Here is a 14232-nt window from a genome sequence, read left to right on the forward strand (position 1 = left end):
TTATCAGGATAGATATCAACAAGTGTACTTCATTCTTGAGTTTTCCCTTCAAAAAAACCGATTCCGTCTATTTTTACAATTAAAATTTTAAAGAAATAATATTCGGTTTACTGGAACTTAAATAATTATAAAATATTTGATAAATATAAGTTTTTTATTCTTACCAGTTGTTATGTGTACAAAATAAACAGTATTTAACTCGACAATGAATGTAATTATCTTTTTATGTTTTATATTTGGTGAAAGTTAAATTAAACAATTTTTATTTAAACTGTATGTATATATTATGTGTAGCCATAAGTGTAACTAATCTCTGAAGTAATTGATACAAATTAAATCTTTTATAATAATAATAATTATTAATAATTTGTGATTTATTGTAAGGAAAAGAACACATAATAAACCATATAAGTATAACAACCTTCTCTTTTTGAAAATTATATAAAAATACAATGTGATGGAATGTTATATATATATTGTTATATACTAAGTGACCCATAAACATTATTTATTTAACTTTAAATGTTTTAGTGAATATAATTTTATCTAATAATATTATTTACTAGTGACGGATAAAGGAAATGATATGATATGTGAAGTTATTTTGGAGTTGAATCTTTAATTCTGGAGATTAACCCTAAATATAAGCAAACAGAGTTTACTTCTTTATAATATTAGTATAGATAGATGCTTAGATAGAACTATGACTTATGTTCTTATAAGGAACCCATTATAGTTTTCTCATTAAGTTATTTTTCTTATCATAACAGTGTATTTAAAAATCAAAGCTAGTATCAATTTACTAATCTCAACATCTATCTATATTTTATGGTCTTATTAGGTGAAGTGATGAATTTTTATATATATTTATTTAATCATCTCTGCCATTCACAACTTATACAATTAAATTGGCAGTATTCCTTTATTTAAGATTATAGTTTAATTAACGTAATCTCGACAGAATCACAGACTAATTGTGTTGAATAAGTCAAAATTGGGGTCTAGCACAAACCTATAGTCCATACAAAAAACCTTGATCAATTAAACAACTGTATAAAACTGGTATTAACAAAATTTAATGCAGGGAAAACAGCTGTGGATGCTATTGTATATATGAAAAAAAAAAGAAAACAAATTAACTGTAATTAACAATAAGATGTATTGAACATGCAATTATATATATTTATATGGTTATATTTTATATATATATATAGTAAATAATTAATGTTTCAGTTCACTGTGTTCAATAAAAAGAATAAAATTATTTTATACCACAATTAAAATTTTAATAAATGAATGTTGTTAGTCGTATATTTATAATAACAAAGTATATCTTGTATTTCTTTAGATAGCAGCAAGAATGGAGCATTCGGATTTGGTAGCCGAGATGGCTCAGGTGGAGCATCTAACTACACAAGAGAGGCTCCACTTGGCTCGAAGGTAAGATTTGTAGTTATTTATTATATTTATTATTTCTAGTTATTTTATAGATTTCCAAGTTATTTATTACTAGCCACGTACCCCGACTATGCACAGGTGCAATGCTGATACTAAATATACTATAAAATGTCTTTATATACAACTTTCACAGCTTTTTTGTCATTAGAAAATACAAACCGCTATGTCCCTGCATTTTAAATCTGTAATATGTTTGAAAATATTCATATAAATTACATGTTGTAAATAGCCATATTGGTCAACATTAAATGCCTTTGCCTTAAATAAAAAATTAAATAAATGCTTTTTTTGTAGACGTTTTTAAGGTTTACAATACTATAGTACATTATTTTGATCTATCTCGTAGGGTTCGCGCAAAAAATATGTTTATTAACGACATCACATTACCAGTGTTTCTCTACTATATAATGGATTTATTATATATATACACCTTCCTCTTGAAACATCCTATTTATTTAAAAAATTGTATCATAATCCGTTGCGTATTTTTAAAGATCTAAGCATACATAGGTACAGACAGATAGCGAGAAGTGACTTTGTTTTATACTATGTAGTGAAAAGTAACTAAAGTACCATTAACTTAACTTTTTACTTTTGCATTTAAAATAACTGTCTCACCAAATTGCTTACTGTTCAAATATCAGTTGTTCTACTAACAGATATTGTTCCGTTTTTAAGGGTGTAGAGATAAACATTCAAGGTCATTTATCAGGTTCATTTAAAATCATGCTATCCTTTCCAACTGCAAACATAAAAAAGAGATAGATTTTTTTGAGTCCTGTCAAATGAGCGTATTTTAGAGATTATTCCATTATATAATTGATATGATTGTTTAAATTTGCTTATAGAAAACAATAATGTAAAGTTCTATTATTCATGAAGCAGGTGTTGCATGAATCAGGCACTATGTGAACTTAATGAGAATGTTGATGAGCACATTAATAGTCCAGCTAACATATTCATGTATTATAGTAGGAATAAAGGTAAAGATATTTAAACACATATACATGTATTAAATATAATTATAATTCCACAATTGAGCACAGAAACCAGCATATACAATAGTTGCCGTCCGCGGATTCCCCCGCATTTAAGAGGATGTTGTGCAGGTATTATGCACCCTATCTCCTTTTGTTTACCCCTGGGAACATGAGCAAAATTTCATTTATAAAATACATTAATCAATATGTTTATTGTCAAGAGATGAAACCTGCGCGATGGCACCGTATTGCCGGTGTAAGGAATAGTTGATGTGTTACAGTAACACGGGTCTGACCGGTGATGACCATCTACTATCAAATGGTCCATTTGCAATTGTAATCTAACCTTTCTTTGACTTTGTATTACATTCATGCAAATCAATAAGGATTTCTATAGGTGTAGTTCGATCGTTGAACTGTGTAAATTAATTATGTAACTGATACATTTTGTCACATTTGTTGCCAGATCGACGAAGTATTTACTTCTTAGATTGATCGTGGTGCCCAAGATAACATCTATAGGCTTATAGGATTAGCTAGATAGGTATAAAATAATATTTTTTTAATATTATTGTTTATATGATATTGATTGTTAATAATCAGTTAACACCCAGTCCAACGAAGGAAGTGGTTAGTTTTGTATTTGTATTTTTATGAAGTAAAATAATAGTAAGTTTAATATAATAGATATAACAGACAAGATTTGATGGATTGGGAAGGTTGAACGCGTTGAATGTTTCGACAGTAGTGATACCAACGCAGATAAGATCAATAATGATATGCGTGCGAAGCTACAACAAACCACGAGTCTTTAAATATATGTCATTAGGCAGCAAATGTCAAAAGTTTGTCTGTACGTATAACAACGCAACAGAAATTACGAAACCGGTTATGATTCTGTATTATCGTAAACTTTATAGCGCTGGAATTATATGAGAAGTGTTCTATTATAAAAATGTGTCAACGATTTGTTACAAATCTTATTATTTTTTGCATTCTACATTCGTCTAGCGGTGGAATATTTATGGGGCTTATACTTCAAATTTTTAATTGTAATAGTACCCGTAAATATCGTTTGAACGGAGTAAAATTGTAACATATAAAACCGTCCGAATTTTTATTAGGTGCAACCAAAAACCTAGTACGTCAGCGTCGTCTCATTTCCACAAAACAACCAGCTAAATAATTCTCAAGGAGATTAGGCAGGTTGCCGGCCGTTATTTTTTCCCATTTTTCTGCTTTGATACACTACGATACCAAGTAAATAGGATAAAGACAATCGAATCATAAGTAATATAGTATACAGTTATGTATATAATAAAAATCTGATGTATCCTTAATACTAATAATCTTCGATATGTAAATTGAATTAGGAATTTATTAACGCTATTGTTTGGTTATGATTGCAAGAGATTCGTTTTAAAACCACCTGGTTATTACAAAGTATCAATTTACTCGGTTTGACCACAGTTTCCGGTAAGAGCTTACACTTCCAAGCATTGCTGTACTACGAGTATATATCCTTTTACGCCATTGTTTATCTATAAGCTATAATTCTTATTTCCTGTATTTAAAGGTCGTCTGGATGTGGTCTCTTAGCGATAAGATTGTCTATTGTACAGATATTTTTATAGACGTTTTTTTATTCTTTTTGCTTAACTTATTCACATTAGAATTCATATGATTTAGAAAATCTTCATCAGAGGTTTTGTTCTCGCAATCTCTGATTTATTTAATTTGATTTTGTCTTAGCCAATCTCCTATTAAGACACTAGCAAGGTCTAGTCTCTTAATAGGACATTGGTTTTGCCTCAGTAAAGGCTATCTTTACCCACGCTGTATCGTTATTTAGGCAGGGCTATATGTATAATAATTATAATATATATATAAAGTGTCATAAAACGACCTTGAACTTAGATAATTTGGAAAGGTTGCTAGAAAGTTGTTAGTTTGAATTGAATATTTTAAGGCTTGAGGTTTTTTTGGAAGACACATACATATATTTTTTCTTACATATTTGTCTCATAAAATAAAAACTTTGTGATGAAAGTTGTAAAGTTGAGAAATTTGGGAATTAGTTTTAGTCTGTTTTGGTTTTTTCTTTTATTTTGGGACACGGAATCGGGAACTACTGATATCGAATGAATAATGACTTAGGAAAATGTTTTCTTAGAGTACAGCGATTAAATGAAACATTTTTATGATTTATCGCAACTTAACACCGAAGAAAATCGTTAAATATATTTTTTTACAATTAGCCGAATCCAAATTAAAGTGTTCATGCTTAAAATAATTATGTCTAAGGTCAGATACGATTAATGTAGGTGAAAGATATAAAAATAATTATGACTAAACGACACGAAACGAGATGACGTCACTCGATTGAACAACCGATTTAAGTTAGTTATGATAGCCGTTCTCTAATAGGACTTACATTTTACTTAATATCCATAAAATTAAGATTAAATTCTTAGTTATGCGTAATGTTAGTCATGATATGATACTCACTTTTCTCATACTTTCACTCGACGCAAGCTGGAAATGGTCACCTCGTAAACTCGATTGTTACACTTTATTGCGAAATTTACGTTACGCAAACACACACATATGTATGTATGTATGTTTATATATATATATATATTTCATATTAATAAGTAGCAATTTGTTTTGTTCCTAGATTCTAGTTTTGGATGGAATATTTAAAAAAAATTTCATAGTATGTAAATATTTTTGTTTGCACGCAATCTGGGTACTTAATAAATTTTATTAAAAATCAATCAATCAAAGGAGTTATTTTAGTATATATATTAATAAATAAAAAGAGCCGTAAATATCAAATATATCCGATAGTAATTATGTTTATGGTTCATAATTTGTATCAATAATAACTGTAATACGCGGACGTAAATCGAACATTACCAACAAACCTCTCACAGCGGCCGCAGCCTCCATCAGTACGCGTTACAAATGACTTGTTTATTACAAAACCGGACGTTCATTTCTCTACAGGATATAATTATAAATATCTTATTGTAATACGTATACTACAATTTAATATCGTTTTAAAAATACGACCAACATTTTCCCTTGGAAAGGTTTGGCTTCGGTATATTTTTTTAATATACATATATTGAAAACTTAAGCTAATGACCTATTTTTCAATTTCTTCTATATCTAATTCTATCTTTGTTCATAAAATGAATGCTTCGTCATTATTTTTTAATGAATGAATAGTCAATGGTTAACAATTACAATTGAAGGAACAGAGATATCAATGCTTCATAAACGTTTCGCTTCAATAGCGATTGTAAAAAACGTTGATTACTTCATTAAAATAACCGAAACAATTCTGTTTTGCTAATTGAAGGGTTAATATAAAACCCATCAGGTTATCTATACTGAACAGTTTAGTGTAATAATATGTATTCAATATATGTGTAACCCAAACATAAACTAATTTTAAGATTAATGTACCTAATTTTATTATTTGCCAGTTCATATATATTTTCAGTTGTATTTTTTTTATTATTTGAATACGTGCCAAATATCATAAATTTTATGTTTATATACCGTCTGATATATTGTATACAAATAAAAAATAATAATAAACAACTTCAAATTTTTCATAATCTCCTCCAAGAAATGGAATTTACAAATCTCAGCACGGGATGCTATTATATACATGGAAATTCAGTGGTGCATGTCCGGGTAGAACCCGTAAATTTCGGTTAAAATTTGTGTGTACTAGACACGGTTACATCTTGGCTAAATTGAAACAGCCACTCATAATTTCCTGCCTAATGTAACACTACGATTAAAGCTTTTTGTTTCTAATGTCATCGCCAAGCAAGATAATCGCTTTGTTACGCTTTTGTTTTTTATATATTAAATTGTATGTTGTCGCAGTTTTGGTAAAAGATTGGAAACTTACACTGTATTGAAAGCGCGCTTTATAGATCTTGACCAGCGAGAGAAAATGCGAATGCGTAACGACCTACTTTTATTACCTTTAGTTGACTCATTGATAGTCAACTTATAAGGCTGCAGGTTCTGAAGTCCTAGGTTCAAATCAGGTCAGATCACTAAAAATATATATTACAATTTTTTGTCTCAAAATTCTCCGTTTGGAATTAAACAATGGTTACATTCACGTGTTTCGAAAAACATCCAAAGCCTGTGTCTTGCACCTGAACGCAATCCGGTCGCATCGGATTGCCATCCCATTGTAATATAAGTGAGGAAATAAGAATTGGACACACTTGTGCACTAAACTAAGTGCCCGAAAGTGTATATCCATTTCGTCCTGTATCACTAGCGTAGTTGGCTGGTCTCCATTGACATCAAACGGAATATACATAGGAGGAATATTCATAGGCGTTTTATTTTCACTTGTTCGAGACAAATGTTTGAAATTATTATTTTATTGAATTGAACATATTATCTATACATATCAAACAATATATCAGATGTAAGATAACGTTGACATATTGAAGCATTTCAGCTGAAATTTGTTGTATTTGTAGGTACAGAGATATAATGATTTAGATATGCCATTTTAAGATAATGTTTTGTCGTAATTAGTTTATTTTCGTATAATATGTAATATGGATATATTCAATTAATATTTAATCTACAAATTTGGTAAAGATTTTGCCTAGTTATCATTTTTTTTTATAATACTCGTCACAATGAGTGTTGTAAACAAATATAACTAGGTAATAAGAATACATGTATTTAAAATAACACTCTAAGGCCTCTCGGTGAAGATTAACATGTGGAATTAAAAAAACAATGTTGCTTGCTCGGTTTTGAACTTTGGGTTAAATTCACTTGTTTTAATCACTGGGATACCTCGACTCAAACAATGAATGTCTATCTGATATTCATAAAATTGTTACGTGATGGATTTCCACTAGTTGTGATATCTTCGCGCCAAAATGCTATATTGATTAGCCTCGCTGTTTTATCTATGTTTGTAGTGTAGAAGGGAATTTGCACAGTAAACGTACTAATAACCAAAAGTTTAGCTTTTATAATGATGAAATGTATATTTTTCCTCGTTTAAATGTATCAAGCGACTGTCATACCATGCAAAAAAACTTAATATCGATTAGAACCTGGGCCTTAATATTACCTAACTAGTAACTGATCAGTTTTTTATCTTTGATATCTGATCTTGTTGGTAGAATTTGATTTCCCACCGGTAGTAACGGCTCTGTAGAACTATTCTTATTGATTCCGAAGTCGTAAAGCTTCGTATACACTACACGGCGTCTAAGTTGCAATACTGGCCGCAACGCATCTGCAAGCCCCCTGGTGTTGCATATGTCGACGGGCGGTAGTAGTCACTTTCCATCAGGTGAGCCTCTTGCTCGTTTGCCAACTATACCATAAAAAAAAAAAAAAAAACTAGCGGCTGATTGCAGTAGTGTATATACTATGTATATCCGCCACGACTGCGACATCATCTGTACGAAGCCCTAAAGCCTCCCAGAGTAAAGTATTTTTTAATTTGAATTCGGCCTGCAGTCGTCTAGTGTTGTTAAAGAATGATTAATGTCTCTTTAAATGTCAATGAACTCAGTCATAACCAGGTCACCCATTTGCACGTGATTTTAAAATAAATTGAGAAATGTCATAACTGAACGTTTTAAAGTAATTTATGGTATATGATAAGGTTAATTTTTTTATCAATATTAAGTTAAGTTTTTTAGAATAATTTTGATTGTGTGTAGCGATTTTTCAAATTAAACATGTGGGAAACGTACATATGTTCTGCATTAGTGTTCAGCTATATGCAACAGCTGTTCCATTATCACGTATGTAATCTTGTAAGCATGAACGGTTATATACAATACAAGCTGTTACAACGACCTTACACTCATGATGAACAAAATGTTAACAACAATTTCATGTATATTCACAATAATAATGTAGATATTATTTCAAGAAACAGCGTCAATTATTGTATAAATACGAGGAGTAAAGGTATCCCTAGCACAGAACCTAGTTTGCGACTTCGTAGAGTAAATATTTCTTCTTGGGGTATGGTTTCGTTTCTGTAAAGTAAATGGTCTATTTATAAATATGTATATTATAGTATATAATATATTAAAAAGTAAATAGTCTATTTATAAATTTAAATATCACGTCAAGAAACATTGATAAATAAAAGACTGTAATGATGATAAAAATGCAGGGAATTAGAATTCTTTGATCTCATAAAAGACAAATAATAAATTTAATTGTATTTAATTATCATTCCTATGTAAATTGGTAGAGAAGATTAACTTATTATACTTATTTATTGTCGGTTCATATCGATAGAATACATTCCGATACGGTGTATAATAGTTTTAAATTAAATTTATTATTAACACGACGATTTAAAATTGCTTTTATGAGTCAATTTGAATAATGATTATTTAGATTCTTATTGGTTTTGAGATAATGCACTTGTGCTTGCACAAACATCGGTATACAATAATATATATAACATCCCGTGCAGTTTTTCTATTGGACGAAATCGCTCAAGAGGACATTATCATCACATATGCATAAATGTAAATGTTATTTTTTTTCATGATTGGATTATATCATCATGATTAAATTATTTATAAACTTGAATTATCACGATGAATTATAATGAATGTCATATTATAAGTGTATTAGATATTCGTGTAGATTTTAGATGTGAAGATGTGATTTTAGATAGGTAGAAGGCATTGAGGGAACGGGTAAGAGATGAATAAATAATAAAAAAACTATATGTTATACAAGTCTGTAGTAGGGAACTGAGGTTACGACTAGAGAGTTAAACTAAGAAGAAAAACACTGCGCTGCGCCTAAATAAATGAAATAAGTTGAGGCCAATGATACTGATGACCTCCTCTCCTCTAAAGGAAAATGTGTGGAGCTTATTCCAACACGCTGCTCTAATGCGGGTTGGTTCACATGATGTTTCCCATCACCATGGACGCCGAAGTGTCGTATAAACACAAATTAAGTATGTTAATACTCCGAGGTGTTTGGCCGGGTTTGAACCCGCAATCTGAGGTTAAGATTCACATGTTCGGACAGTGGTCCATCTAAGCTCTTAAGTTAATTAAGTCTTTTGTGTTTATTCACCGAAATTTGTGTACCGGCGAGTGTTCTTATATACTTAACTAGCCTTGATTATTGTAATTTATTAAGAAAACCACCAAAATTTCTTAAGCATTCCCCATAACCTCGTTTAACGTAATGTCAGTCACTCTTAATTGATTTAAAAGTTGAAATTGGCAAATGAATCCTTAATTTCCTTTACGGATTAATTTTCAAAAGCGATATAACATATGGCTTTTACTCTTAAAGGTAAGCATTACTACCAATTTTCATTTTCATATTTCTAACATCAAAAATGGCGAGTTTCCAAATAACCTTTCATCCCAAATTTCACACACCTTTAAATATTTCAAACATGAAATAAATAATAAGGCAAATATTTTGTACACCCTGACTTAACTTTAGGTGATGTATTTTTATAAATTCTGTTATAACTGACGTTAACCCATGGTCAGAAATCTGAATATCGATTCCAGTAAAATGCTAATTTTTAGCACAAATATCCCCATTTAACTTCTTTAAGTGATTAATTTCTAATAATCAATTCTTCGTGCTTATCTACGTTCCATTTTGTACGAAAATTTATTTCTTTCATCCTTTTAGATTCAATGGTTTAGACTGTGCGTTGTTTTCATTTTCGATTATTTTTATTATCAATAGTAAAATCGCAATATTTCATTTATACTGATTATTTTAAGAATAGTGTATAGCTCATTGAAATTCGACGGTATATGTCTGTGATAAGAAGCAATAGAAGCCTATGCTAACCGTAAAATTGATAATGAAACACAGATAGCGATATATTGTACATAGTAGTTTTATTATTAAAATAATTGTAAGAGACATACAATAAATTGAATGAATGTTGAAATAAACACCTATTTCAATAGAATAATGTATATTACGTACGTGTATCGCACTTGAATGTCGTTGAATTATCGTTTTTTTTTATAATGCGTTACCGAAGAAACTGCTAAAGAAAAAGTAGGTAACGCGTAAGTAGCTTCGCAGTTTCATCCACTTTAAATTTAGACTATTGATGTGCGTATTGACGAGCGTTAATTTTAAGTTTTCGTTAAAAATAAATGAAAAGAGTTATTATGAGCACTTTCTTTATTTCCGTTTAATTACTTGAACAAAATGTAAATCGTTTTCTTACAATACCCCTAATTAATTCACACCAAATTATTAACACGTAAAATCTTTTCATTAGCAGTAAAATAAACAAAGTATTTAAGCCAATTAGAATAGCTTAGTTTGTCCATTGATATAATCTCATTAGAATATATATCTCTCTGGTATAAAGTGAAAACGTTTTCACTTTTTACGATTGCATGCGAACGAATTATTACCCCATGCTAGATGCGGGTTTAGTTGTAAAATGAAGGCTGAGGTGATTGAAATATGTCTAATTGCATGTTCGTGTCATGGACCTCTATAACTTGGCGGTTAAATTTCATAAACAGACACGTGTTACAAATTTACCATGACGATTCGTAAGAGAATATATGAGATACGCCCTATTATAGAACCAAATTAATAATAATTGTTATGCTTTGTACTTGAAGTCGCACTTCTCGTTACTGTCTTGTTGGTCTAGCAGCTACTTTATAAGGTTATAAATCCCGAGGTTCTCGTTTCAAATCTCTAGCCATTAAACAGAAGTACAAATGGGCTTTGAAGATTTTACACTCCCTTGTCTCGGAAAGCACGTAAATCGGTTGGTCCGTCTGAACTGTTTCCGGTTGTGTCGGATTGAAGCCCCAGTGGACTATGAGAGTGAAGTTAATAGAATAGCATGCTTGTGAGCTATACTGTGTCATGCGCGGTTGATTAGTCTCCCTTGAGAATCGTGGCTAATATCGGTCAGGAGGACATCGGCAGGTACATCAATGCTAAATTATGTCAATTATGTTCAAATGTTAAAAACGATCAATACTTACTCTGCAAGTTACGTCCACTATTGGTCATAGATCTTCACGGGTTTTCTTGTTTTACATATGGCGCCTCGATATCGAATTTTAGATTATAATTATATCATTCGTCATAAAACATATGTATATGTAAAAATGAAATATAGAAACTATTACAGAACAAATATTTTTAGTCTTCAATTGTACAGATAATTAATGTTATACTACTAACTTTTTGTTTAAGAATTTAAGAATTGTCTCAGCGAAGCTTTTGCAAGTGTCATAATCTAAAAGAAAATGACACATAAATGCGAATTTTTGTTTGTTTGTTACGCTTTCACGTCTTATCTCAACGGATAATCATGAAATTTTGTATACATGTTGTCGCGGGAATACAAAAAATAGGACACCTAACACCCGCTCCCCCATCACACGCAGGCGATACCATAGACGAAAACATGTAACTTATCATTATGCCGTCATTTTTTTAAATCGAAGATCCGTACCGTCGATTTAAAAAAAACATAATATAATGATTGATAAATTGATTATTAAAATAGCAAAAGGATTTTAAAATATACATTTTGTAATCTCAAAGATATAACTAATCATCTCTTACGCGTAATATTACTGTTATCTAGTACGCCTACCTAATATTTAGTTTCCCTATAATTCTTGCACAGTTATCAAAGCAATGGAATCTTACTTGACGCCACGGCCTCATAGATCTATTTTAAGTGTTACAAAAATAAATAAAAATAATAATTTAGCTCGTATGTGTAAATTGATTTACAATAACAGTGTGAAAATGTGACGGCACAATACACTTTTATTCGTAAATTAAACACGTTAATACTAAAATCACGAAGTTTCAGTATTCAAATCTCAGTCACTTTATAAACTCACACCGGTCGAGAGTAATCTTCTTGTACAATTTCAAAGCAAAGGTAATATCTATAACGTGTTGCAAACTTCGTAATTAAATTAATAATAATAATGCAACAATTTGTTTTGTAAGTGTCCCAGTTTCGTAGATATAAGATTTAATGATATATACTCGTACGTATCCTGGATTGGCAGCTCGCAAATGTCTCTCCGCTCCTTAACCGGTTTCAGCCGGTATGTCACGCTCACACGTATAGCTTGGTTTGTAATTTTTAAGCACAAACATGTTATAATAAATGCAATTTCAATAACATTCTCTGTTAAATTGCATACGGTAAAATGCACCGATACAGTTTGTTTTATTCGAGCCTTTTCAATGATGTAAGTGTCAACCTCTGTATGAATATTTAATTGATACGTTTTTACTAAACGTAGGTAAATTGTTTTAATACTGTAGCTTACAAGGTAATTATATATGTATATTTGAACTGTACGAAAAAGACAAGCGAAGTAGGTAACTATTTGGTAGGCTCCTTTAAGTCTGTTGTTATAATAAGCGCAATATGAATGGTAATATTATTGTGTATGTGTGTTTTTATTCGACCTTTATTCTTTTAGGCGTTTTTTGATTTACCACGTGATCAACTTTGCTTCTATTTTAATAAAAATAATAAAGTAAATGTTAAACGTAATATATTATAGGTTCTGTTAGACATTTAGATACGAAATGAGAAAAAACAAAAACAAATATACCCAATAGTTTTCATCGATAAACTTCGGTAGCATTTTTATCGGACGTTTGATGTTGATGATAAAGAGTTTGACGGCTGTCTCTGCTATTTTTGGCTTGATAGGTGTATCTGCAGTGTTACTGTTAAATCATACAAGAATGATGTACCGGTATTTATGACTTATTTATTTATTTTTTCAAAGATCGAAACAATCCATAACATTACCGGATTAAACGGGATGTTATGATGTCCGTCTTATTATTGTTGATATTATTACTGAAGTGGTATGTGTAATTTCAGACGACGTATGCAGCAGTTGAAGCTATGGCAGCAGCGGGAGAAGGAGTGGGCGAGGACGAGAGCAAAACGTGAGAAGAGCAACAAGCGAAGCATATACTTTAGTGATAGCGTCATGTTGCTCGAGGCGGCGGCGAGGAACGACATCGAGGAAGGTGATTAAATATAATATACATGCATATTGTTAACATAGCCAGACCCACCAATACTCATATATTAATATATATAATCAGCGGGACGGCGTTCGAAAAACATTAAGTTATTATAGTTCTATGTTGCTGGGTTACGTTCTAAAATGGAAATATTATGATTATGTTTTCAATCGAATTGAATGTTGGATCACTAATCACAATGTTATAGATTGTATTCGTTTCATTTAAGTGACTTTCATGGTTAGCAGCGCAACATGACAATATTTTACGTGTTTTGAATAAATATTTTATAGTGAGGAAAAAAAAATAATCAAGATCCAAAATAAAACCATGTCAAGATTCTTTAACTACATACAGTAAACATACTTAAATTGTGTTGTTGATGTTAGTAAAAAATCTAGGGTTAATACCTCTAGAATAAGGTCAAAAGTAGAGTTAGTGTCCCTATATGTAACATGCTATCGTCGTTACCTTCTTTAGCGCGATAAGAGTAAAACTTCAAGGTTGAATTTTAGTGCAACGTTGTTACATGTAACATGTGACGAACGTTTTTGACGCAAAAGTTTTATCAATAGGTCAAAATTTTTTTAATGAGCTGTTATTTCTTAACAGTGTAACATTTCAGTTAAGAATTTAGTATAGATCATCACCGTGTAACGGGGAAAGTAAAAAGCGTACGAAATTAGACGAAAGTGAAATAGTGTACTTGCTA

The 14232-nt window shown here is 30.6% G+C and overlaps 1 protein-coding gene across 3 annotated transcripts in view; it reads left to right on the top strand.

Annotated features, from left to right (window-relative positions):
- Window positions 1–14232, top strand: part of LOC113402906 (protein phosphatase 1 regulatory subunit 16A) — a 36120-nt gene that overhangs the window by 496 nt on the left and 21392 nt on the right. Inside the window, exons 1-3 of one of the 3 annotated variants that reach the window (XM_026643263.2) lie at window positions 114–211; window positions 1349–1440; window positions 13372–13523. In XM_026643263.2, coding sequence (XP_026499048.2) covers window positions 206–211; window positions 1349–1440; window positions 13372–13523 — 250 coding nt within the window. In that variant the 5' untranslated portion in view covers window positions 114–205. Of the gene's footprint in view, window positions 1–113; window positions 212–1348; window positions 1441–13371; window positions 13524–14232 lie in introns of those variants that run through there. The other 2 variants (XM_026643261.2, XM_026643262.2) reach the window with 2 other exon arrangements.

The sequence above is a fragment of the Vanessa tameamea genome, chromosome 16, assembly GCF_037043105.1.
Source record: "Vanessa tameamea isolate UH-Manoa-2023 chromosome 16, ilVanTame1 primary haplotype, whole genome shotgun sequence".
In the NCBI taxonomy this organism is placed as follows: Eukaryota; Metazoa; Arthropoda; class Insecta; order Lepidoptera; family Nymphalidae; genus Vanessa; species Vanessa tameamea.